Source organism: Microtus pennsylvanicus, chromosome 9 (assembly GCF_037038515.1).
Source record: "Microtus pennsylvanicus isolate mMicPen1 chromosome 9, mMicPen1.hap1, whole genome shotgun sequence".
In the NCBI taxonomy this organism is placed as follows: Eukaryota; Metazoa; Chordata; class Mammalia; order Rodentia; family Cricetidae; genus Microtus; species Microtus pennsylvanicus.
Genome location: NC_134587.1, coordinates 83,075,054 through 83,101,967, shown reverse-complemented (window position 1 = coordinate 83,101,967; position 26,914 = coordinate 83,075,054). Strand labels below are relative to the sequence as shown.

The window sequence follows — 26,914 nt, the reverse complement described above, 5'->3', positions numbered from 1 at the left end:
GGGACCGCGCGCAACACCAAGAACAGATCGCCCCACTACAATTAAACCAAAGAGGTAGGCCTTCGGGTGGGGAGGTCCCTGGCAAAGGAGGAGCCGGGTCCTATTCCTGAAGACCCTTCTGAGGGGTGAGAGGGATCTTGGCCCCCCGGCAGGAAGCAGGAAACAGAGCAAGGGCATTTTGTAAGAGGAGCCCCTGGCCAGCAGGGGAACCTGAACCAGTTTTAAAAGACCCCTTAGATAGCATTGATAGGAGGAGATGGGCAGGCGCCAAGGTAAGAATTCACCCAATAATCTGAAAAACAACATGAAAACACCAGAACCCAACGATCTTACAACAGAAGGTCTCCAACACCATAACACAGAAGAAGTGGAAAAAATTGACTTTATGAAAGCTGTAGAGTCCCTTAAACAACATGTGAAAAATGCCCTTATAGAAATGGATGAGAAGTATAACCAAAAATTTGAAGAAATGAGTAAATACGTACATAATACCCTGGGAAACCAAGAAAGAACGATCAAACAGGTAATGGAAACAGTTCAAGAATTGAAAACTGAAATGGAAGCAAGGAAGAAAACACAAACTGAGGACCAGCTGGATATGGAAAATCTAGGTCAATGAGCAGAGCCTACAGAAACAAGCATAATCAATAGAATACAAGAAATAGAAGAAAGAATCTCAGATTCTGAGGACAACATAGAGAAAATAAACGCTCTAATCAAAGAAAACTGCAAAGCCAACAAATTCTCATCACAAAACATTGAGGAAATATGGGACACAATAAAAAGACCAAATCTAAGAATAATAGGAATAGAAGAAGGAGAAGAGTCACAGCTCAAAGGCCCAGAAAATATTTTGAACAAAATTATGGAAGAAAACTTTCCCAACATAAAGAAAGATATTCCTTTGAATATTCAAGAAGCATATAGAACACCAAACAGACTGGATCAAAGGAAAACATCCCCTCGCCATATAATAATCAAAACACAAAATATACAGGTTAAAGAAAGAATACTAAGAGCTGCAAAGGAAAAAGGCCAAGTAACTTATAAAGGTAAACCGATGAGACTTACACCTGATTTCTCTATGGAAACAATGAAAGCCAGAAGGTCCTGGATAGAAGTACTGCAGAAGCTAAGAGAGCATGGATGCAAGCCCAGACTACTATACCCAGCCAAGCTTTCGTTCACTATAAATGGAGAAATCAAGACATTCCAGGATAAAAACAAATTTAAACAATACGTAGCCACGAATCCAGCCCTACAGAAAGTAATAGAAGGAAAATCGCAACCCAAGGAATCCAACATTGCCAACACTGCTTACAATAACTCAGGCATCTAGCGACCCTTCACTAGCACAACTCAAAGAAGGGAGACACACAAATTCTTCTTCCAAAAACAATAAGAATATCTGGCGTAAACAACCACTGGTCATTAATATCACTTAATATCAATGGTCTCAATTCACCTATAAAAAGGCACAGGCTAAGAGATTGGATACGAAAACAGGATCCAACATTCTGCTGTTTGCAAGAAACACATCTCAACCACAAAGACAGGCATCTACTCAGAGTAAAGGGCTGGGAAAAGATCTTTCAAGCAAATGGTCCTAAGAAAAAAGCAGGTGTGGCCATATTAATTTCTAACAAAACTGACTTCAAACTAAAATCAATCCGAAGAGATCGAGATGGACACTTTATACTCATAACAGGAACAATTTGTCAGGATGAAGTCTCAATCCTGAATATTTACGCCCCTAATATAAAAGCACCCACGTATGTAAAAGAAATATTACTAAAACTCAAGGCAGACATCAAACCACACACACTAGTAGTAGGAGACATCAATACACCTCTCTCAGCAATGGACAGGTCAATCAGACAGAAACCTAATAGAGAAGTAAGAGAACTACTGGAGGTAATGAAGCAAATGGACTTAACAGACATCTATAGAACATTCCACCCAAATAGGAAAGAATATACCTTCTTCTCTGCAGCCCATGGAACCTTCTCGAAAATTGACCACATACTCGGAAACAAAGGAAACCTCCACAGATACAAAAAAATATTACTAACCACCTGTGTCTTATCAGACCACCACGGATTAAAGTTAGAATTCAACAACAATCCTACCTCCAGAAAGCCGACAAACTCATGGAAACTGAACAGTCAACTACTGAACCACACCTGGATCAAAGAAGAAATCAAGAAAGAAATTAAAGTCTTCCTTGAATTTAATGAAAATAAAGGGACAACATACTCAAACCTATGGGACACTATGAAAGCAGTGCTAAGAGGAAAGTTCATAGCACTAAGTGCCCACTTAAAGAAAACAGGGAAAGCATACATTGGAGACTTAACAGCACACCTGAAAGCTTTAGAAAAAAAAAGAAGCAGATGCGCCCAGGAGGAGTAGAAGACTGGAAATAATCAAACTGAGGGCGGAAATCAACAAAATAGAAACGCAGAAAAGAGTCCAAAGAATCAATAAAACAAAAAGTTGGTTTTTGGAGAAAATCAACAAGATCGACAAACCCCTATCCAAACTAATTAAACGACAGAGAGAGAACACGCAAATAAATAAGATCAGAAATGAAAAGGAGAACATAACCACAGACACAGAGGAAATTCAGAGACTCATTAGATCTTACTACAAAAGCCTGTATGCCACAAAACTAGAAAATGCAAAAGAAATGGACATTTTTTTAGATAAGTACCACATACCAAAGCTAAACCAAGACCAGGTGAACGATCTAAATAGACCTGGATCCAGCAATACCACTCTTGGGAATATACCCAAGAGAGGCCCTATCATACAACAAAAGTATATGCTCAACTATGTTCATGGCAGCATTGTTTGTAATAGCCAGAACCTGGAAACAACCTAGATGCCCTTCAACGGAAGAATGGATGAAGAAAGTATGGAATATATACATATTAGAGTATTACTCAGCAGTAAAAAACAAGGACTTCTTGAATTTTGCATACAAATGGATGGAAATAGAAAACACTATCCTGAGTGAGGTAAGCCAGACCCAAAAAGAGGAACATGGGATGTACTCACTCATATTTGGTTTCTAGCCATAACTAAAGGACATTGGGCTTATAATGCATGTTCCTAGAGAAGCGAAATAAGAAGGTGAACCCAAAGACAAACACATAGGCATCCTCATAAATATTAACCTTCATCAGGCGATGAAAGGAGACAGAGACAGAGGAGCACGGGACAGAAATCTCAAGGTCCAAATCAGGAGCAGAAGGAGACGGAGCACGAGCAAGGAACTCAGGACCGCGAGGGGTGCACCCACACACTGAGACAATGGGGATGTTCTATCGGGAACTCACCAAGGCCAGCTGGCCTGGGTCTGAAAAAGCATGGGATAAATCCGGACTGGCTGAATATAGAGGACAATGAGGAATACTGAGAACTCAAGAACAATCGCAGAGGGTTTTTGATCCTACTGCACGTACTGGCTTTGGGGGAGCCTAGGCAGTTTGGATGCTCACCTTAGGAGACCTGGATAGAGGTGGGCAGTCCTTGGGCTTCCCACAGGTCAGGGAACCCTGATTGCTCTTCGAGCAGATTAGGGAGGGTGACTTGATCGGGGGAGGGGGAGGGAAATGGGAGGCGGTTGCGGGGAGGAGGCAGAAATCCTTAATAAATAAATAAATAAAAAAAAAAGAAATAAATAAAAAAAAAAAAAAAAAAATAGACCTGTTAGTCGCGAAGAGCTAGAAACCGTTATCAAAAATCTACCTTCCAAAAAAAGCCCAGGACCAGATGGTTTCAATGCAGAATTCTACCAGAACTTCCAAGAAGAGCTAATACCTATACTCCTTAATGTATTTCACAATATAGAAACAGAAGAGTCATTGCCAAATTCCTTTTATGAAGCTACAGTTACCCTGATACAAAAACCACACAAAGACCCAACCAAGAAAGAAAATTACAGGCCGATCTCACTCATGAATATCGATGCAAAAATTCTCAATAAAATACTGGCAAACCGAATCCAAGAACACATTAGAAAAATTATCCATTATGATCAAGTAGGCTTCATCCCAGAGATGCAGGGCTGGTTCAACATACGCAAATCTATCAATGTAATCCAGCATATAAATAAACTGAAAGAAAAAAACCATATGATCATTTCATTAGATGCCGAAAAAGCATTTGACAAAATTCAACACCCCTTTATGATAAAAGTCTTGGAGAGATTAGGGATACAAGGGTCATACCTAAATATAATAAAAGCTATTTACAGCAAGCCGTCAGCTAACATTAAATTAAATGGAGAAAAACTCAAAGCCATCCCACTAAAATCAGGAACACGACAAGGCTGTCCACTCTCTCCATACCTCTTCAATATAGTGCTTGAAGTTCTAGCAATAGCAATAAGACAACATAAAGGGATCAAGGGGATTCGTATCGGAAAAGAAGAAGTTAAGCTCTCGTTATTTGCAGATGATATGATAGTATACATAAGCGACCCCAAAAACTCTACCAAAGAACTCCTACAGCTGATAAACACCTTTAGTAATGTGGCAGGATACAAGATCAACTCCAAAAAATCAGTGGCCTTCCTATACACTAAGGATAAGGAAACAGAGAGGGAAATTAGAGAAGCATCACCTTTCACGATAGCCACAAATAGCATAAAATATCTTGGGGTAACTCTGACCAAGGATGTGAAAGATCTATTTGACAAGAACTTTAAGTCTTTGAAGAAAGAAATTGAAGAGGACACCAGAAAATGGAAAGATCTTCCTTGCTCCTGGATTGGGAGGATCAACATAGTAAAAATGGCAATTCTACCAAAAGCAATCTATAGATTCAATGCAATCCCCATCAAAATCCCATCAAAATTCTTCACAGATCTGGAGAAGACAATAATCAACTTTATATGGAAAAACAAAAAACCCAGGATAGCCAAAACAATCTTATACAACAAAGGATCGTCTGGAGGCATTACCATCCCTGACTTCAAACTCTACTACAGAGCTACAGTATTGAAAACAGCTTGGTATTGGCATAAAAACAGAGAAGTCGACCAATGGAATCGAATAGAAGACCCTGACATTAACCCACAAACCTATGAACACCTGATTTTCGATAAAGGAGCTAAAAGTATACAATGGAAAAAAGAGAGCATCTTCAACAAATTGTGCTGGCAAAACTGGATGTCAACCTGTAGAAGAATGAAAATAGATCCATATCTATCACCATGCACAAAACTCAAGTCCAAATGGATTAAAGACCTCAATATCAGTTTGAACACAGTGAACCTGATAGAAGAGAAAGTGGGAAGTACTCTACAACACATGGGCACAGGAGACCACTTCTTACGTATAACCCCAGCAGCACAGACATTAAGGACCTCATTGAATAAATGGGACCTCCTGAGATTGAGAAGCTTCTGTAAAGCAAAGGACACTGTCACTAAGACACAAAGGCAACCCACCAACTGGGAGAAGATCTTCACCAACCCCGCAACTGACAAAGGTCTGATCTCCAAAATATATAAAGAACTCAAGAAACTAGACCGTAAAAGGCTAATCAACCCAATTATAAAATGGGGCATTGAGCTGAACAGAGAATTCTCAACAGAAGAACTTCAAATGGCCAAAAGACACTTAAGGTCATGCTCAACTTCCTTAGCGATCAGGGAAATGCAAATCAAGACAACTTTAAGATACCATCTTACACCTGTCAGAATGGCTAAAATCAAAAATACCAATGATAGCCTTTGTTGGAGAGGTTGTGGAGAAAGGGGTACACTCATCCATTGCTGGTGGGAATGCAAACTTGTGCAACCACTTTGGAAGGCAGTATGGCGGTTTCTCAGGAAATTCGGGATCAACTTACCCCTGGACCCAGCAATACCACTCTTGGGAATATACCCAAGAGAGGCCTTATCATACAACAAAAGTATATGCTCTACAATGTTCATAGCAGCATTGTTTGTGATAGCCAGAACCTGGAAACAACCTAGATGCCCTTCAATGGAAGAATGGATGAAGAAAGTATGGAATTTATACATATTAGAGTACTACTCAGCAATAAAAAACAAGGACTTCATGAATTTTGCATACAAATGGATGGAAATAGAAAACACTATCCTGAGTGAGGTAAGCCAGACCCAAAAAGAGGAACATGGGATGTACTCACTCATATTTGGTTTCTAGCCATAAACCAAGGACATTGAGCTTATAATTAGTGATCCTAGAGAAGCTAAATAAGGAGAACCCAAAGAAAAACATACAGGCATCCTCCTGAATATTAACCTTCAGCAAGCGATGAAAGGAGACAGAGACAGAGACCCAAATTGGAGCACAGGACTGAAATCTCAAGGTCCAAATCAGGAGCAGAAAGAGAGAGAGCACGAGCATGGAACTCAGGACCGCGAGGGGTGCACCCACACATTCAGACAATGGGGATGTTCTATTGGGAACTCACCAAGGCCAGCTGGCCTGGGTCTGGAAAAGCCTGGGATAAAACCGGACTCTCTGAACATAGCGGACAATGAGGACTACTGAGAACTCAAGAACAATGGCAATGGGTTTCTGATCCTACTGCACGCACTGGCTTTGTGGGAGCCTAGGCAGGTTGGATGCTCAACTTACTAGACCTGGATGGAGGTGGGGGTTCCTTGGACTTCCCACAGGTCAGGGAACCCTGATTGCTTTTCGGGCTGGGGGGAGACTTAATTGGGGGAGGGGGAGGGAAATGGGAGGCGGTGGCGGGGAAGAGACAGAAATCTTTAATAAATAAATAAATTTAAAAAAAAAGAAAAGACAATGACATATTGAAATTTGAAGGCAAATGGATGGAGTTAGAAAACATCATATTGAGTGAGGTAACCCAGACCCAGAAAGACAATTATCACATGTACACACTCATAAGTGTTTTTAAACATAAAAAAAACCAGCCTACAAATCACAATCCCAGAGAACCTAGACAACAATAAAGACCCTAAGAGTATATAATCTACATGCATATAATCTACATGGGAAGTAGAAAAGGACAAGATCTCCTGAGTAAATTTGGAGCATGGGGACCTTGGGAGAGGGTTGAAGGGGAGGGGAGAGGCAAGGAGGGGTTTAGAGGAAAATGTGTAGCTCAATAAAAGAAAATAAACTTAAATTAAAAAAAAAAGAAGGGAATGATCATAGCATTGGGACTATGGATATAAATATAACACAAAGTATCATTGAGAACACAATTAACATCCAAAATAAACAGCACAATAACCACAGTTAACACATACAGCACAGGATTCCTGGAGAGATCAGGAAGCAAATCAACTTATCTTGTGTCTACCAGAAATGAGTCTTAGCTTTAATGATTGACATTGCCTTAGAGTAAAAAGATAGACAAAAGTACAAACTGGGGCAATAAGGCAAGAGAAGAAAACTAAAGGGGATACAAAAGAGGAAATATGAAATCAAGCAGTATTTGCTGATGTCATAAACTATAATTAGAAATACCAACAACTCTACCTTAATACTTCTAGGAATATAAACAAATACAACCCTGTGGTAGGACAGAGAGTCACTTTGTACAAATCAACAGCATTCCTATGAACTAAAGTCAAACTTACAGAGAAAGAGATCACAAACTTTTGGGTGTTGGGCAGCCTAGTCTTGGATCAGCATTTGACTGCCTGTACAATGGGTTTCTTCAAGGCAAAGAACCTGTGGAAAGAGACTCTACCCTTTTTAATCAATGACTGTAGTCTGTTTCTTTAAAGACTTTGCTTTTTTAAAAAAATGATTTACTTCTTTTTATAACTCTCTATACTCTTTTTCTTCTCTCTCCCAAGCCTATGTACATTTATCCGACACTGTGACCCATTTAGAGGTCTATATGTGTCTGAATCTGTCTTCATTGTGTATCTGTAATTATTGTCTGACCAGAAGCACTTTAAAAAGGTAAGCACTGTGGTTGCAGCAGCCCTGGATACTGGCTCTGCCTCTCTCCACCTTTCAATATGGTAGAGGTACCATTACCACCAATTCTGGGACCACCAAGTAGAAGCCATACTCACCACTTTAATTCTGACAAGGAGCATGCAGCACATAAATCCTTTTTATCTGTGTAATAGCTAAATCTATCATGCACCACACTGTGTAACCTGGAAGTATCTTTATAAACAGTAGTGGGAATCTGTCATAGTTTTCTACCTATGCATGCCTAGCAGATCCAATCCTGCTACTTGCCTGGGGGTGGGGAGGGACACTGAGCCATGTGCACGGTCTCAGCTATTTTCCTGCTATCCCCGTGTGGGCACGTAAGTATCTGGACCAAAAGTGGATGGCAAACATGAACCCCAAACATTTCAGACCATGTTAGTGTGTGGAAACTATATAGGCCCAGAGATCTCATTTTTAAAAAAGTCAAAAAGGGGGAAAACTGAATGGAATAATAGATAGATTAGTGTGAACTTACTCACACTAATAATAATAGTGAACAATAAAGTGAATATATGCGAGCTATTATTTATGGATAATTTACACAGGTATAGATTTTTGTATATTGACACAAGTTCAAATTATAATTGTTATATTGAATATGCTCCTGTTTCTGTCTACAGTATTTGCACACCTATGCAAAGTTTTTTGTCAAATTATATACATGCATGTTTCTTTTTTTAGATTTGTTTATTTATTTATACAGTATCCTGCCTATAAGGGCACCAGATCTCATTATAGTGGTTGTGAGCCACCATGTGGTTGCTGGGAATTGAACTCAGGACCTCTGGAAGAGCAGGCAGTGCTCTTAACTGCTGAGCCATCTCTCCAGTCCCCTACATGCTTGTTTCTACCTCTGTTTAAGACATTTTGTATATTGATATGATTTTAGGATATGTTTATCATATTGAATTATACATTTCTACCTCTGATCAAGATACTTATATATTGTTTACATTTTGAGGTCATTGTCCTCCTTTACTGCACAGTTGTTTACAGATTGTTTAATAATCTGATATGAAGTCTTAATTATTAAGTTATACAGGTATTAAGTATTATAGGTCAATAATCATTATATTTGTTATGCTTTTAGTCATACTACTTAGGTTCTTTGGGTACATAAAGACTGTATTTTGCATAGATAGGACACTTCAAAGAGCTGTAGAACATGGCTTTAAATAACTTAGGATTTTGTTGATGTGAGACATGACTGCTACTGTCAGCACCGATTTATTCCCAAGAAGTGTTGAGCACTGAGGACACTCCACTTTGAGTTTGTTTTCTTCTTGGCACAACTGGCCTTTGGGCAAGGAACTGCCTTCTATCTTTCACTTTAAGAAATACATCCTAATTTAAGAAATACATCATGATTATTCTGAAAGTCTACATTGCAGCCCTTTATGCTTCCCCAAATACTCCTTCCCTCACCTTACATAACCATTTTCTAGACATAGAGTTTTCACTGGCTTAACTCGATATCAAGTCGGATATTCTGCTTTCCTGGGGATTTGTCAGCTGGCAGCTACTTGCAGTTCCAAAAAAAAAAAAAAAAGAAGGAAAACACACGGGCTCAGTGCTTTAAGGATAACAATACTCAAACCAAGAAAATTCTTTCATGTCGGCAAGATATGTTTTTATACAGTTCTCTTTTCCTTCAAGAGGGTTCCTTGTTTGAAACTCTCTGGAAAAAAAAAACAGATTTTGGTGAAGCACTCTTTTCCCATTTCACTAAATCATAGCTATTCCTTCTTCCACCAATATAAGCTCTTATGTACGGTAAAGATGGAGCTATCCATCCTATATTTTGCATTATATTTTTTTCCTATTGGAACATACCAGATCCTACCAATGATTCTATGCTTGGTGTCCAAGGAACTCAACGCTCAACAGTTGGCACTATGTGTATTCCCTAAGCCTTTTCCCTCTTCTGTGCATGCATGCCCTACTCTCCCCTATAGAACTGTGAGATGTGGTTAGTGCTCCAAGTGTTGCTTTCTCACAGGTACCTAACTACCTCCTTTGGGTCAGAAAAATTACCTGGATTGGATGTTGAAGTTAGTAATTCCAAATAAAAGATTTGAGAAGCCTTAACCCTCTGCTGCTGAATTTTAGGGGAAAGTATTTGAAAAGGAACCGAATTTCCAGGGGAAATTACAGCTGTTGCTTGTGTGACTAACAAAGCAACACTAAAAACTGCCCAAAGAATCACCAACACAATGAGACAGAAGAGAGCCAGCAAGTTGCATCAGTTTTGAAAATTCCTACACTGTTGTATGGACTAGTCCTCCTTACCAAGTGAGAGTCTGTTTCCACAGATTCCTTGCTCAAGGAAACCCACTGGACAGGTAGTCAGATGCTGATCTGAGACTATGCTCCATGGCTCCTGGAACAGACACTTTCTTTCACATTAGCCTTAAAGAAAATATAACATCTAGGAATAAACCTAATTATGAGGGCCTGTAGATATTCGCCTATTCCACCTTGACTGAAGGTCAGAGAGGTCAAGCTTATTTTAGTTCTTTTAAAGTTGTTAAAAACAGGTATGTTTTTTAACCTAGGGTGTGGTTAATTAGTATTTTCACTATAGAGGTGGATACGCTCTACCTCAACCAAAGGTCAGAGAATTCAAGTCTGCTCCTTGTATCATGCTACTGAAGTGTGTTGCATCCACCCTCCCCTTTTGCAGTGAAGTACAAAAGCATGTGGAAATAAACAGAGACAGATTTAGAACTCAGTATTCACTAAATTCCCTCCTGATGCTCTTTTGTTTTTCTGCCTCTTATTTCTCTCATGTCTCTGTTCCTTTAGCTTAATAAGTCTAATCCTCCTACTCCTACCCTGGAGTGTAGAAATTTCATAGAGGCTGTTCTTCAGCAGATAGCCCTGCACTGTGAGGCTTAGGATGCAGGCCAGATAATGCATGGACTCTGGGTCAGTGGTACAGAGGGATAACGTGAGGAACTGCATGAAATGAATATTGCACTGCAGGTGCAGAGGTGACAATTGAGTGCTCAAAAATATACAATAAGAAATTAATAAAGGAAGAAAGGTAAGGGATAAAATATGGGAGTAAAATTGTATATAATTGCAAACATGGGACTAGGAAATGGGATTCCACTGTTTGTACACTTGCTTGGATGTATTTTGATAGCCAGAGAAGCTGGGGTGGAGCAGAAACAAAGGCAGAAATATTTTAGAGTTTGTAAATATTATGCGCTCTACCCCACACTGGCAGCATAGCCACTTGCTGCCTCAGGACAATAGGTGAGAAAAAAGAATCTTAGCTCACCCATCACGGAAATCTTTTGATTAGAATGGATTTAAAAGAATTGTCACTTGACAAATTGTGTTTATTGTTAATTTCTATGTTAGAATTATGGTATTGAGCTGTTAATATTTTTAATTGATTTAGTTCACTATGAAGATGTTACTGATTAGAAAACAATTACAGCTTGTCTGAGAAAAAAATTGACATGATAAGTCCTTAGATTTGATATGTGTAATAAGACAAATTTGGATTTTGGTTGTAGCTGAAAACTGTTAGACCAATTTAAAAGGGTAATCCCACTTCTGGTCATCCTCCACTCCTTTATTACAATATAGAAGATATTGTAGCCTTAGGAGTATATATATATTACAAAGCATCATCTGCTTGCAGATGATTATCTAGTTGGTGGTAAACACTCTTGAAAGAAAATTGACTCAAAGATGCATAGCACCTAAAGATGCATGCTCACTTAACCCTTTCTTAGCAGAGGTTGATAGTCAGAGATGGGTAAGATCTTTTTCTTCCCAGGCAATATCAGACAGGATGTACATGACAGAATGTGTATGTACCAATGATGGAAAATGGGGAAAGACCCCCCAAGGTAGGCACAGTCATCTGTCCTGTAGCAGAAGCACAGGCTTTGTTAAATAGAATAAAAAAGGAGGAATCGTGAGGGCCCACAGATATGAGCCTGTTTCACATTGACTGGAGGTAGAGATTTTGATTATTATTGCTCTCCCAAAGTTGATGACAACAGGTGTGTCTACAAACAAGAGATTCTGACCTAGGGTGTGGTTAATTAATGTTTTCGATACAGACACACTCTACCTGGTCCAAATGTTGGAGAATTCAATCTATTCATTATATCATGTTACTGAAGTCCATTGTCTCTCCCCTCCCCTTTGGAGTGAATTATATGAGCATGAGGAGAATAAATGAGCGCAGATTGGGAATTCAGTACTCACTGAATTTCCCTCTCGATGCTGCTTTCTCTTTCTACCTCTTCTTTCTCATATCTCTGATCCTTTGACTTCATTCTAATCCTCACATTCCTACCCTGGAAGGTAAGAATTTCGTCAATGCTGGGTCATTGACACCTAGTCAAGGAAGAAAAAGGCCTCCACAATGAAAACTATAAACTTCTGAAGGCGGGTGCTGAAGGAAAATGGGATATGGAAATACATTCCATGTTCAGGCGTTAGTAAAGTTAATACTGCAATAATAACCATTTTACCAAAAGCTATTTACAGATTTGGTGGAATCTCAATCAAAATCCCCATATCATGCTTCAGAGAAGTAGAGAAAGTTCTACTAAACCTCATATGGAACCACAAGAGACGTGGATAACCCTAACAATCCTGAGCAAAAGAGTAATGCTGGAAGGATTGCAATTCAGACCTTAAAGTATATTACAGAGACATAGCAATAAAAACAATACGGTATTGGCATAAAAACAGACATGGAGAACAGTGAGACAAATTCCAAGACACGAACATGAGCACAGGTAACTTCAGCCATTTAATATTTGACAAAGATGCCAAAACATAAGCTGGAAAAATAAATCTTCCACAAATGGTGCTGGAAAAAGTAGAATCCACATGTAGAAAAATAAAATTAGAGTAATGTAATTGCATCACACAAAATATAACTATAAATGTATCCAAAGCCTAGGAGAGCTTGTCCTAGTTATATTTTGTGTGATGCAATTACAGAAGACTGAAGCTTCTGAGAAAAAAGAATAGGCAGAACCTAAATGATCTAGCTGTACAAACGAACCTCATGAATAGTTCTCCATTCACCCAAGAAATAAGGCCAATCATTAACAAGTGGGACTTCATAAAACTAAGAAACTTTTTTTGCACAGCTTAGAGAACAATTAACTTGAAGAAGAGAAAGCCTACAGATAGGGAGAGAATATTTTCCAGCTATATATCTGATAGAGCATTAATATCCAGAATATATAGCAAACTCAAGAAATGAAGAACCAAAAACTGGGTCAGGAAGGCAGGAACTGAGAGGAGGAGTGGAGGAAGGGGAAATCATGGTCAGGATGTATTGAAATTTAAAAAATGAATAAATAAAATTAAAATGGGGAGACTGAGACTGAAACGCAGTTCTCAACAAAAGAAAGTGTATGCCTATGAAAGAAATCTCAAAAATGGTTCCTAGTCACTTGCTGTCTGGGGCCATGCAAGGGGACAACAAACAGATTTAGAACTCCTAGGACCTGCTTGAATGAACCTTGGAGTGAAAGAGCCCTGAGAACTATGTGTGCTGAGAACCTCATGTTGTTATTAAGCATAGTTCTGCATATTGACCTCATAGGCACCATATCACTCATAATCTAGGAGTTTATAAAAACTCTCAGGGGATTTCTAGCCCCTCACTGGACAGTGTTGCTGGTACTTACAGTAATAGTGATTGACTTTTCACAGACATGGCTGCTGGAGCTGATTAATGATGCAACCACCACCTGTAGCAAGAATTTAGACAGAAAGATTAGTACAGTTGAATTAAGATGTTTTTGTTAATGACTGCAGTAGAAATCTTGGGGAATAATTTCAAGTAAAGAAAGGCATACTTTTTTGGTTTTTGTTTTATTTTTTACTTTTGTGTTTTGTTTTTATTGAGCTATATCTTTTTTTCCACTCTCCTCCCTTTCTACTCCCTCCCCTTCTACCCTCTCCCATGGTCCTCACACTCACTATTTACTCAAGAGATCTTGTCTTTTTCTACTTCCCATGTAGATTAGATCCATGTGTGTCTCTCTTAGGATATTCATTGTTATCGAGGTTCTCTAGGATTGTGATTTGTAGGCTGGTTTTCTTTGTTTTATGTCTATAAGCAACTTATGAGTGAGCACATATTTTAATTGTCTTTCTGGGTTTGAGTTACCACACAATGTGATGTTTTCTAATTCTAGCCATTTGCCTGCAAATTTCAAGATGTCATTATTTTTTCCACTGTGTAGTACTCCATTGTACAACATCTTTATCCATTCTTTTTTTTTTTTGTGGTTTTTCGAGACAGGGTTTCTCTGTGGTTTTGGAGCCTGTCCTGAAACTAACTCTTGTAGACCAGGCTGGTCTCGAACTCACAGAGATCCGCCTGCCTCTGCCTCCCGAGTGCTGGGATTAAAGGCGTGCGCCACCACCGCCCGGCTTCTTTATCCATTCTTCAGTTGAAGGGCATTTAGGTTGTTTCCAGGTTCTGGCTATGACAAATAATGTTGATATGAACATAGATGAGCACATGTTCTTATGGTAAAATTGAGCATCCATTGGGTATATATCCAAAAGTGGTATTGCTGGGTCTTGAGGAAGGTTGTTTCGTAATTTTCTGAGAAATTGCCATACTGATTTCCAAAATGGCTATACCAGTTTAAACTCTCACTAGCAATTGAAGAGTGTTCCCTTTACCCCACATCCTCAACAGGATAAGTTGTCATCAGTGTTTTTGATTATGGCCAGTCTTATAGGTGTAAGATGGAATCTCAGAGTTGTTTTGATTTGCCTTTCTCTGATGGCTAAGGGTGTTGAGCATTTCCTTAAGTGTCTTTCAGTCATTTTAGATTCTTCTGTGAGAGTTCTCTGTTTAAATCTGTACCCATTTTTTAAATTGGATTATTAGCTCAATTTCTTGAGTTCTTTGTATATTTTGGAGATCAGCCCTCTGTGCAATGTAGGTTTGGTAAAGAACTTTTCCCATTCTGTATGTTGTTGTTTTGTCTTGTTGACTATTTCCTTTGCTTTACAAAAGGTTTTCAGTTTCAGGAGGTTCCATTTATTAATTGTTTCTCTCAGTGTCTGTGCTACTGGGGTTATATTAAGGAAGTGGTCTCCTGTGCCAATGCATTCATGTGTACTTCCCACTTGCTTCTCTATGAGGTTCAGTGTGGGTGACTTTATGTTGAAGTCTTTTATCCTTTGCAACTTGAGTTTTGTGCATGTCAATAGTTTACAGTAACCTTTGTGAAAGGTCATAGCTTCCTCTAGGGAAGGACTAGAGAAAGGCTAACAGTAAAACTTTTAGGTATCTTTTCCAGGTCCTTCCTTGGGAGAATCTGGCCAGTCCTTTATTCAAGAGGTTCTGAGTCTACAAACTGGCTCAAGGGTAGAGATGTGTTCCTGAGCCAAGATTCCCTTTTGCTACGATCCAATGTACACTTTCTCTATTTGTTTAAAATTTTTCTGCTTATATAGTTCAAACAAAAATTCAGCAGCCTTCCTATCTATCTCAGGCCTAGGAACACCATGCTTGATTAGCCAGTACCAAAGGTCCATACAAATCATGCCACCATAAAATTTACTTTGCCTGTGATGACCATTATGGTTAAGTTATTATGAGTGTTGCTGTGTCAATACTACCAATTAAAATAACTACTATCACCTTGCCTTTGGCAACTCAGTGCTTCTGCCTTCTCCCTGCTACCTGGGGCCCAAGTAAACCCATTGCATTCAATTCATTCACCTGTGCAGAGTCTCAAATCCTAAGGTCTGGCATGGGGGTGAGGATTGACCACAAGACTCTTCAAATGTGCATGTTTCCCCTTTTCACATTTTTATCTTATAGGAGTAGTGGAGGGCATATCTTCTGGGCTTTCCTATTATGGAGAATTAGGCTTTACACATTGTACCTACCCAGTCTAGTACTACAATTTCTCTTTGACTTAAAATCTCTTCTACAAACTCTAAGGGATTACAGACACTAGTCCAGATTGCTATTCCCACAAAAACTTCCAATCACAGTAGATGGAGAAAATAAAGGATTCTATGATAAAACCAAACAAATTTAAACAATATCTATGTATAAACCGAACTGGAGAGAAAACTCCTTCTTAAAGAGGTAAACCACATCCAATAGGAAATAAATAGCCCCAGTTCGTTAAGTCAGAAGAGAGAAATACACACATACACGACAACCGCAAAATAATAGGAATCAACAAGCGGTGCTCCTTAGACAGGTCTCACTGGCAAAGGTCCCAATTCCCCCAGTAAAATGACACACACTGAAACAATAGATGTGAAAACAAGATTCTTCCTTCTATTACTTCCAAGAAACACACCTTCACATCGAGGATAGAAATCACCTTAGGGTAAAAGGATGGAAAAAAAAACTACTCCAACCCAGTGGATCTAAGAATCAAGCTAGTATAGGCATTTTAATATCTGACAATAACAAACAATAGCCTATAATACAGGATGAGGGAGAGGTTTATAGACAATAATTCACAAAGACATAAGCCTTTCTTGGTGCTGGGAGTGTAATTTGGAAAAATAAGATGTGTATTTCAGCCATTCCATTCCTAATTATATGGAAACTCCACTTAAATTCCATTTCTGTTTGTACAAATTTAGGACATGTCTATAGCTGGTTTCTAGGTGAATTTTTCAAAGGCCTTTATTATTAGTTATCCCTTCCCATATTCCTCCCATACCCTGGCCTCCCATCACTCACCCTAATTATTCTGTCCCTTGAGAATTCATCTTTATCCTTTTATAAGAATATGTTCTATTCCCCAATCCTTGGAAGATCCCCTCATCCTCCTGACTGAGCCCTTACTATCTGACCTATGTGAATAGTCTAAATAAAACTAACACTGTGAAGCTTAATACTACCATCTACAAGTAAGAAGAAACATACAATGTTTGTTTTGCTGAATCTGTGTTACTTCAATAAGGATTATTGTCTCTAGATCCAAATATTTATTTGAAAATTTCAAATTTTCAATTTCTTAGTAGCTGAAAAGTATTATATACAGAAATATATCATATTTTCATCATCTACTCGTCACTGGGAGGACATGTAGGTTTTTCATACTTTCTGGCTATTATGAATAGATCATAAACAGACATGGATGATCAGATATCTCTGTAGAAAGATGCCTTGCCTTGTGCTTTGGGTAGATGCTGACATTTGATAAACATGATATAGCTGGATCTTACAGTTCATCATTCTTGGGTTTGAGAACCCTTCATACTGATTTCCATAATGCATCAGTTTGTGCCCCAACCAGTAGTGAATAAGAGCTACAATTTACCCATAACCCTCCCTAGCACGTTCTGCTGCTGCTTTATTGAACTTGGCCATACTGATATTAGTAAGACAAATTGTCAAAGTAGACCTCATTTGCATGGGGTCGTCATAGGGCTTAAGTTTCACAACCAGTTTTGTTTCATCTTTTGAGAATTCTGTTTTTAGTCCTCTACCCCATTTTTACTTGGCAGATTCATTTTCTGGATGCTCAGTGTTTTTATTGATTTGCCAGCTATACAATGGGAAAAGAGTTTTGGCCTATCTGTCGATGTCTCTTGCTTAAATGATGCCTTCCTTTGTTGTGCAGATAATTTTTAAATCATGGGGATGATTGACAATTGATGTAGAGAGGCACAATTCACCTGGGCACTCCGACCTGACAGGTGGTGGTCCTTCATGCTGTAAGAAAGAACTTAGGGTGAACCAGCAATGAGATGCAAGCCTCTAAATAGCACTCTTCCATGGTTGCTGCTTCAATTCCTGCCTCCAGCTTCTTACCCCATGGCAGTTCTTTTCCCGACTTCCCTCCGTGATGGACTGTGATTTAAGTCTGTAAGCAGAAATAAACCTTTTCTCATCAAGTTGCCTTGGTCACGGCATGTTTTCCCAGCAGGAGCAATCTAAGAAAACAGTCTAAGCACTAAATAAGCTGATGTTTCTCATCATCTGAGGATCAATTAGTACAATATCTCTCTATGCCACTCCTGGACAGATAGCCAAAGGGCTCTACATCTTCCTACAGAGATACCTGCTCATACAAGTTTCTGTTACTCTATTCATAGTAGCCAGCAATTAGATACAGCCTAAACGTGCAACAGTTGCTGAATCAATAATGATAAAAATGACATTTTATCATGTACAACTTTTGCTGTAAAAGTTATTTTAACATTGTAACCATATTTTATGCTATAACTCACAGTGCATTAACTGAAGTCAAATTGGCACATATACCATGGAAGGTAACAAAGAGCACAATGATTCTCTCCTCAGAGAACCACCAGAAGGAAGAAGCCTGCTGAAGTTATCATTCCTTAGCAGCAAGGAAGGGTGGTTATGAAGACATCATGTTATCGAGTTTCTGTACTCCAAATATGCCAGGCAATACATTTATGTTATTTAATGCAGTTAGTTTGTATTACTAATTATGAATATCATAGAAATATATCCAAGAGCAGAAAACAGCAGATCAAATTTGTGCTGCTGAGAAACAAGTTATTAGGATGTCTAGATTAAAAAGATGTAAAAATCCAAAGAGGTGCACAGTGTAGATAGTGTAACTCAAATACAAGAACACATCAGAAAAATTGTCCACCAAATATTAACCTTAATTAGCAAATAAACATGTTCCCCATTTTCCCTCATTTAATATGAAGTGCATGGCTCTCAGATTGATGTTTTATCAATTAACAGCTGGTTCACTGCTATAGAAATTTACTGTACACTGTTCTTCATTCCTCCTAAATTAATTTCAGGTGTTAGTTTAATAACTGTTGTATAAAATAGATAATAAATCCACATGTGAGGTGGTTTATGTATCTTAAATACTCATTGACCATAGAACAACTTATAGCAGACACTCTTTTCCTAGGAGCGTTTTTCAAAGGAGTGGAATTATTTTCTAGAATTTGTTGTGCTTTGAATATTCCTTGTTAGAGTAAATAAATGGAAACATGATCACAATATGAACAAAAATAGGAGTGTTCAGCTGATTTTACAGAGTGTGGGAAAACCTGTAAGTTAGGAAAGGGAGTTTACTCACCCTGGAGATACTGGACCATAACAAATGATGTTAAGGAAGTGAAACTGATGTGGAAGAGAAAATCCAAATAACCTTGGTTGAAGTGGATGAGGAACTGTTGGGAAGAATCTCATCAGTTGCCAGGTTCTGTTAAATGAGAGACTGCTGTTGCTAGGTTCGTGAATCTAGAACTTACTCTAACAAATAATGGATGTATGTTCCCTTGTTCATTCTCAAACAAAAACCTTTGTTCCTAAGATGGGTTTTTTAAATGTTTTGTGAAAAAGACCATAACCGGGAAGGAACACGGGCATCACTTCACTGGATGGTGAGACTTCAGAAGATTTTTCAAGGGACAGAAGCACAAATATTTAAGAGGTGAATGCATACCTCCCATAATTTCTAGGCAACTATTCATAATTGGATATGGAATGTCCTTTAGATATTTTCAACTTTCTTCTACTTCATTATAAAGATTCTAGAGTTTTTAGTGTGATTAATACATCTTAAATTATAGAGCTATGGTAATAAATTGCTTAGCTAGTGACGATTTGAGGCTCAGGGAAGAAAAAGAAGATAACATAAAATCTAGATTGTTATTGCTGTACCAAATTTTGAAGGAAAAATTGTATCATTTTTTAGAGTTCTGGATATTAGAATATTTAAAACAGTAATTTAATAAATGCAAGATTCAGCTTGCTCACTTTTTCTATAAGTTTTGTTTCTTGACCTGCCTACAATTATAGTTTTAGTCATTAATTCTGATGTATTTTTCTTGGTACAACCACAACAATTGTGCATTTTTAATATATAACTCTTTTCTCTACACGAGAAATACATTTTCTATAATAATTATCAAATAAAAATCAAAGCATTTTTGGGTAGTGACCAACATGTCAGTGTTTTAATCATGGTTTCATGATACTGTCCTTAAATGTCTTTTATGGATGCTTTTACTTACATAGGCTCTTAGCACTCTATGTTCATACATATTGTTTCTTAACTAAATTTTCAAAATAACCATATACTAAAGATGATGGTCCTTGAGAAGAGAGATTGCATATTTGGCAAAATCAATGACCCAAGAGCATATAGGCATGAGAATGAAGCCCTGAAGCCTATATAAAAAGGCAGGTCAGTGATCTCTGCTTGCAGTGCCAACAATGAGGAGGCAGAAACATGCAAGCTGCTAAGGCTCTCTGGCCAGTCATTCTTCCCTCTGTAATGAGTACCATATCTGTGATCAACACTGTGTCAAAAGTCAAGATGGATAAGGCCCTAGGAATAATATCCAGGGCCAGTTCTCAGCTTCTATAAGCACAGACACACATGCACACACAAACACACAACACATATTCATATATACACACATGGTTAAATAAATACAAGCAAGCAAATAATGAGCCAATAAAAAAAATACTAAACATTAGAATGAACTGCACAAAGAAGATAAATATTTTCTGAGGTCTCACTAGCCAGGATGAACTGTGCTGTACAAACATTTTTGGCATGCACACGGGATTCTTATTCACACTTTTGTACACACTCATGTGTAAAAAATATTTTTAAAAATGGAAAATACAAATGAGAGTAACTTTAACCTGAGAGAAGTGTCTGCCACCCACAGGAATGACAAAGCACGGAAGGAAAGGAGCTTACAAATGTACTTAATGAGCAGGACAGTGTTGAAAGAAGGCATGTATATATATATATATATATATATATATATATATATATATATATATATATATATATGAAAGCAAAGACAATCTTATTTGTTCAGCTAAGGAAATCCACAGTTGTTGTTGAGGAAAGGTTAAAAATTAGAACATTCAGAAACAATGTGAAAATGAGAGCAAGTTATTCAAAATTGTGAGTATATTACTAAGCGCTAGGAGAGTATTAGAAACATATTTGTACAAGGGCAAAGTGTATTCTACCACAATTAAAGAAAAAAATCCAAGCAAATGTTGAAAGACCTTAGAACAAAGACTAATTGATTTTAGCAAGTTCTCTACTCCATTGTTCTCTATTGACTTTATCCTGATTTACATACAGCTGTGGCTGCCCTTCTTTTCTGTTTCTTTTAGTCCTGCTGGTCTGATGGATCAACTCTGCCAGAAGACATACCACAAAGGGCCAATGCTGCACACAACCAGACCAACTGAGGACTAGGAGAGCAGGGTTTTCTCCTGTTCCTCCTTTGTTCTCCAATAGAACATAGTGACTGTGGATGAAGTCCTAGTCCATGATAAGATTATGGTCCTTCAGTTCTGCCTGTGGATGCTGCAATTTCTTCCTGCATGGTCACCAACTGTACATGCTAAGTACAGTAGACCTCCTGAAGTAGTGATACCCGTGAGGGTCACTGATACTGGGAGACATAAGAGTTCTCTAGGGTGGCTGTCATATGGCCTGCGCTTTGGAGGAGAGAGACACGTTATCACCATGAAACGCACGAAATACTTTATATCCAGAAACTTCTTACTGCTCACTTACACTGACCAAGGTGATCTCCGTGGAGAGCAGCCTTTTGTGCGGACTGACTGCTACTACCACGGCCATGTAGATGGAGACCCAGATTCCACCGTCATTATTAACACCTGTTTAGGGAGTTTGCAAGGCATACTAGAGATAAATGGCACAGCATATGAAATCATGCCAAAGAATCTGACTTCCACATTTGAACATCTCATATACAAAATAGACAGGGAGGACTCAGAATTACATTCTATGAGATGCGGGTTAACGGATGAAGACATAGCGCTACAAATGAAGATTCAAGAAAGCAAAGACTCCATACTTATGCAAAGCCAATATGAGAATTGGTGGACCCATCACAAGTATCTTGAATATTTTGTGGTGATAGATAATCAACAATATGTTTATAGAGCAAATAATGTCACAACCTGCATGCTAGAAACGTTTGAAATCGTCAACGGACTAAATGCTTATTATCTTCAAATAGATATTAGTGTGATTATAACTACACTGCAAGTTTGGACCCAAATAAACGAAGTCAATGTAACACGAGGTATAGGCCAAGTCCTAAGTGATTTCTGCAATTGGAAGAATAGACACTTTCACAATCGTATTAGGCATGATCTTGCACATCTTTTACCCAGGCAAGGTTATGGTGGAACTTTAGGGCGAGCTTATGTAGGTACAGTTTGCACAAGAACTAATTGTGCAGTTAACAGTTTCTGGACTGATAGATTATCAGACCTGTCATTTATTATAGCACATGAGATGGGTCATAATTTGGGTATGAATCATGATGAGAAATACTGTACATGTGGGTTATCAAAATGTATAATGGCCCCAGCAAAATCTAATTCCCCTAGGTTCAGCAACTGCAGTTATAATCAGATGTATTCCACGATTACCAGGAGAAATTGTTTGAATAATGATCCAGATATAGTCGTGACCATCAACCTCACCTTGTGTGGGAATAATGTGGTTGAGGAAGGAGAGCAGTGTGACTGTGGGTCCTTGGCATCCTGTCTACATGATCCATGCTGTAGTGAAGACTGTGTGTTCAAACCAAATGCTGAATGTGCTCAAGGGCTTTGCTGCAAAGACTGCAAGTTCAAACCACCAGGAACAGTGTGTAGAAGATCGAAAAATGAATGTGACCTTCCAGAGTGGTGCAATGGGAATTCCGCTGAGTGTCCAGAAGACGTATACAAGAAAGATGGGAGTCCTTGCAAAGGTGATGGTTATTGCTATAAAATGAAATGTCCTAAACGTGAAGAACACTGTCAGAGGCTGTTTGGCAAAACAGCCAGGAGTGCAAATAAGAATTGCTACGTGAAAATGAACAAACAGGGTGACCGTTTTGGTAACTGTGGTAACGATAGCTCTAACTACAGAAGATGCGATAATGCTGATGTACTCTGTGGACGAATTCAGTGTGAAAATGTAAGACAGATTCCACGTAGGAGAATCCATGAAACAGTGCATTGGACTCACTTCAATAACTTCAACTGCTGGAGTATAGACTATCATTTTGGAATGACATTAGCAGACAGTGGAGCAGTGACAGATGGCACAGGTTGTGGTAAAGATCTTATATGTGTTAACAGGAAGTGCATCCATAAGTCTTATTTGTTAAGTAACTGTTCAGCATCCCGATGCAATATGAAAGGAGTCTGTAACAATAAACATCACTGCCATTGTGACGTCAACTGGGAACCACCACACTGTCAACTAAGTGGCTTTGGAGGTAGTATAGACAGTGGACCACCTCCAAGGAAACGTAAGTCCAACATAGGTATGCTCATACTAGGTTTAATGATTTTCTTTTTGGTTTTATTTTCATTGATTTTCCTAATTATAACAAAGAAATATCGCCATAACTTCAAGGAAATGTTATACTCAAATACTGAACCTGGCAATGATGACAAAAGCAAAAATACCAAGCAAATGAAATAATAACAAAATATTTACTCTATCGAAAATCTACCATGTATTAGTTTGTTGACTTCTGAACATAGAAATATCACTGTGTGTGTAAAAATTCCCAGACCAGAAATCCTGGAGACCTCCTTGTTTGAATATCAAAAGAATTCACCATCAAATAAAAGGAGAATCTACCACACTTATACTTTTCTTTATTATAATCAATATTTGCCTTATTTTTAATAGAATTAATATCTGTTGGTGATTATTATAGGTTCAACCAAGGTCCTCTGTATATATTTCTTTGCATTTGCTTTCTGTCAGGTCTAAACCCCTTCCCCTTTTCATTCTGCTCTGTCATTTAGAGAGAACTAATCTCCAAATACAGTTTTTTCATGGCAATTCCTATCTGCTAGAATCTACCCTTAGGAAAACCAGAGTGAGTTCTGAAAGTTGAGAAAGTGGTTTGAGGTTCTCAGCATGGTTGCTGGTGTCTCAGCTCTCACCTGGATGGTATCATTAGCCCTCATTCGGCAGATGATTGTTAACATGGGTTTGAAAACTCACCAACAGTCCTGTTCTAGTTAAGGTTACTATTGCTATTATGAAACACCATTACCAAAGCAAGTCAGGTTTAAAAAGGATTCATTTGACTCTTATTTCCTTATCATTATCCATCATCTGAAGAGGTCAGGACAGGAACTCTAAAGGGGCAGGAACCTGGAGGCAGGAATTGAGGCAGAAGCCATGGAGGGGTGTTGTTTACTGGCTTAGTCCTCCGGTCTTGTACTGCCTGCTTTTTTTTTTTTTTTTTGGTTTTTCGAGATAGGGTTTCTTTGTGGCTTTGGATGCCTGCTTTCTTATACAAACAAGTACCAACAGCCCAGAATTGGCACCACCCAAAAAAGGGCAGGGACATTTCCATTCATCAGTAAATGAGAAAATATTCTGCAGACCTGTCTACAGCTTGATCTTATGGGGGGCATTTTCTCGGTCAAGGTTTCCTGCTCAGATGACTATACTTTGTGTCAGATTAGTATAAATCTAGCCAGCTCCAAGCCATTGTCAGCTTTAGAGAGTCAGCACAACTATGAAACACACACCTAGAATTCTGGTCTCTGAGCCAATTACTGCCAAGGAAAGCATTCAAAACTATGAATGACTATCACATCTACTTCCATTTGATCATTAGTCCTTGTGTAGAGAGCCACACAATCCAGTTAGAGTGCTGGTCAACACAAGGATGAGTATTTCTAATGATGGAAAGGTACCACACTTTATTCCTATGTTGAGATCTGACTCTTGTCATTTCCCTTTTCTAATATGGAAAGATAATTTAAACTTGGCTATTATTTCTTTTAAATCTATAACCCAAAAATAGTAAATCCTGATGCTTAACAATTAATCACCTTCATTACAAAATAAAGTCATGAAGATATTGACAAATTTGTGTTCAGTTGAATAAATTGAAGCAAATCTTGTGTTCTTTGGAGATAAAATTAAAATTCCTTGTTAAATGTTTTTCTAAAATGACATGCAGAGAAAAGCATGCCCTCAAACCAGTTTCTGGTTTGCAGACTAATCTAACTACTCCTCCTGCACTATAACCATGCTCTAGGCTTCTCCAAATACCATCCTATGTGCATCTACCCATAGGTACCTTTCTAGGCTGCCTCCAAAACACGACTCCATAGCAAGAGTCTAGCCTAATTACTCTTTCAGACTGTGCTATTTGTATTTGTCTTCAGTATGCTTTATCTAGCCCTGGTGCCATTAGCAGTTGCCAAACCCAGTCTGGACACCTCTGCTTTTGCAATAGATGGCGTCTAGATTTCTGCCGAGTACAACATCTCGTGTTGTGTGCCCAACATAATCTGACCAAACAAGCCTGCCCTATGTTTAAGGTTGAGGCTTCTTAAAAGACCTCCTCCTCTACCGCAATCAACCTTTGGTCCCATCTGAGCCAATTCTCAATACCACAAAAGTTACCGAGACTCCTCTTCCAAACTGTAGCCGAGGCTAGTTCACCTAATTTCCCATCAGAGCCTTTTCGGCAACACATCAGATTTGCCCAGGTTCCACAGTAAATGCAAAGAACCTCTAGAGTTTGGCCTGGAACCTCCCTGCCTATCCTACAATCTTTACGACTCTCCCATGACATTTTTAAACTTGCCCCGAAGCCAGAAATAATCTCAAACTCAAAGCTTGGAAGAGAAAGCACATCCTGGAAACTAGCCCATTACCCACTGTCTACCTCATTTCATTCCTTACAAGCCATTTCCAATATCTAGATTCAACCAGTATGCCACAACAAACTCAACACTAACAAAAGAAGTCCACATGCCCAGATGATACTGGCACAGAATCAACAGCATTCAAGATCAAGTCACTGTTGTCTCTCCAAATCCTAGAGGCCCTGAAGAAGTCTTTGTAAATGTGAAATGGCTAGATAAACTCTGTGATAAAGAATATAAATGAAAAGTCATAAAATTCATTTAAAAAACATGAGGAATTTTTTTTAAAAAGACAAGAATAAACAGCTCAATCAAATTACAGAGAAAGAACACAAGGAGACTAAACCCTTAAGTGATGCCCAAGAAAACACAACCATAAGATTAACAGATACAAAGAAGACAATTCAGGACTTGAGAAGAGAATTCAATTGAGAAATAGAAACATTAAAGAGGACATTCGCAGAAAAGAAGGTATCCTTGAAAAACCCTATAACTCAACAACAAAACTCAAAGAAATGTGAGAATGAATCAAGTAGAGGAGAGATAATCAGAGTTTGAGAATAAAGCAGAGGATGTAGGCCAAATAAGCAAGAAACATAATTTCATAATACAAGAAAGGAACACACAAGAAATGAGAAATGCCACGCAAAGCCTTTAAATATGAGAGACCGTAAAAACAACACCAAACCTTTGAAGTGCAGTAATAGATGAGGGAGTAGAATCCTAGTCAATGTCGTGGTCCAGAGCTTTAAGAAAATCTTAGAAGGGAACTTCCCCCAAGTCAGAAAATGCACACCCAGTTACAGGAAGTATACTGAACATAACATAGAAAAGAGCAGAAAAGAAAATCCCCATGACATATCTAGTTAAAATACTGACATTATAAAGAATAAAGTGTAGTGAAAGCTGCAAGAGAAGAAAAACAAGTCATATATGAAGAAAAATCCAACAATAACAGGTGATTTCTAAATAGAAACTCTGAAAATCAGAAGTGCTAAGAACAATGCATTCAAATTCCTAAAATATTATGACTGACAATCTTAAATAATATATCTAGGAAGTGATATTCTGTGATTGAAAGAGAAAGAAAATTTTTCCATGACACAAACAAAGAAAGGTATAGTTTTCAAACCAAACTTAAAGAAAATATAGGCAATAATATTTTGGACAAAAGAAGGGAATGATCATAGCATTGGGACTATGGATATAAATATAACACAAAGTATCATTGAGAACACAATTAACATCCAAAATAAACAGCACAATAACC

General features: G+C 38.3%; 1 protein-coding gene across 1 annotated transcript; it reads left to right on the top strand.

The window, feature by feature from the left end:
• The first annotated feature begins 21,235 nt into the window (after positions 1 to 21,235).
• On the top strand, positions 21,236 to 23,443 carry LOC142857031 (disintegrin and metalloproteinase domain-containing protein 26A-like). Its single transcript, XM_075984649.1, has one exon. The coding sequence runs from the start codon at positions 21,269 to 21,271 to the stop codon at positions 23,441 to 23,443; it is 2,175 nt and encodes a 724-aa protein (XP_075840764.1). The 5' UTR covers positions 21,236 to 21,268.
• The last annotated feature ends 3,471 nt before the right edge of the window (positions 23,444 to 26,914 follow it).

Coding starts and splice junctions, on each gene's coding strand:
- LOC142857031 (XM_075984649.1), top strand. CDS start 21,269: ATGGTCCTTCAGTTCTGCCTGTGGATGCTGCAATTTCTTCCTGCATGG.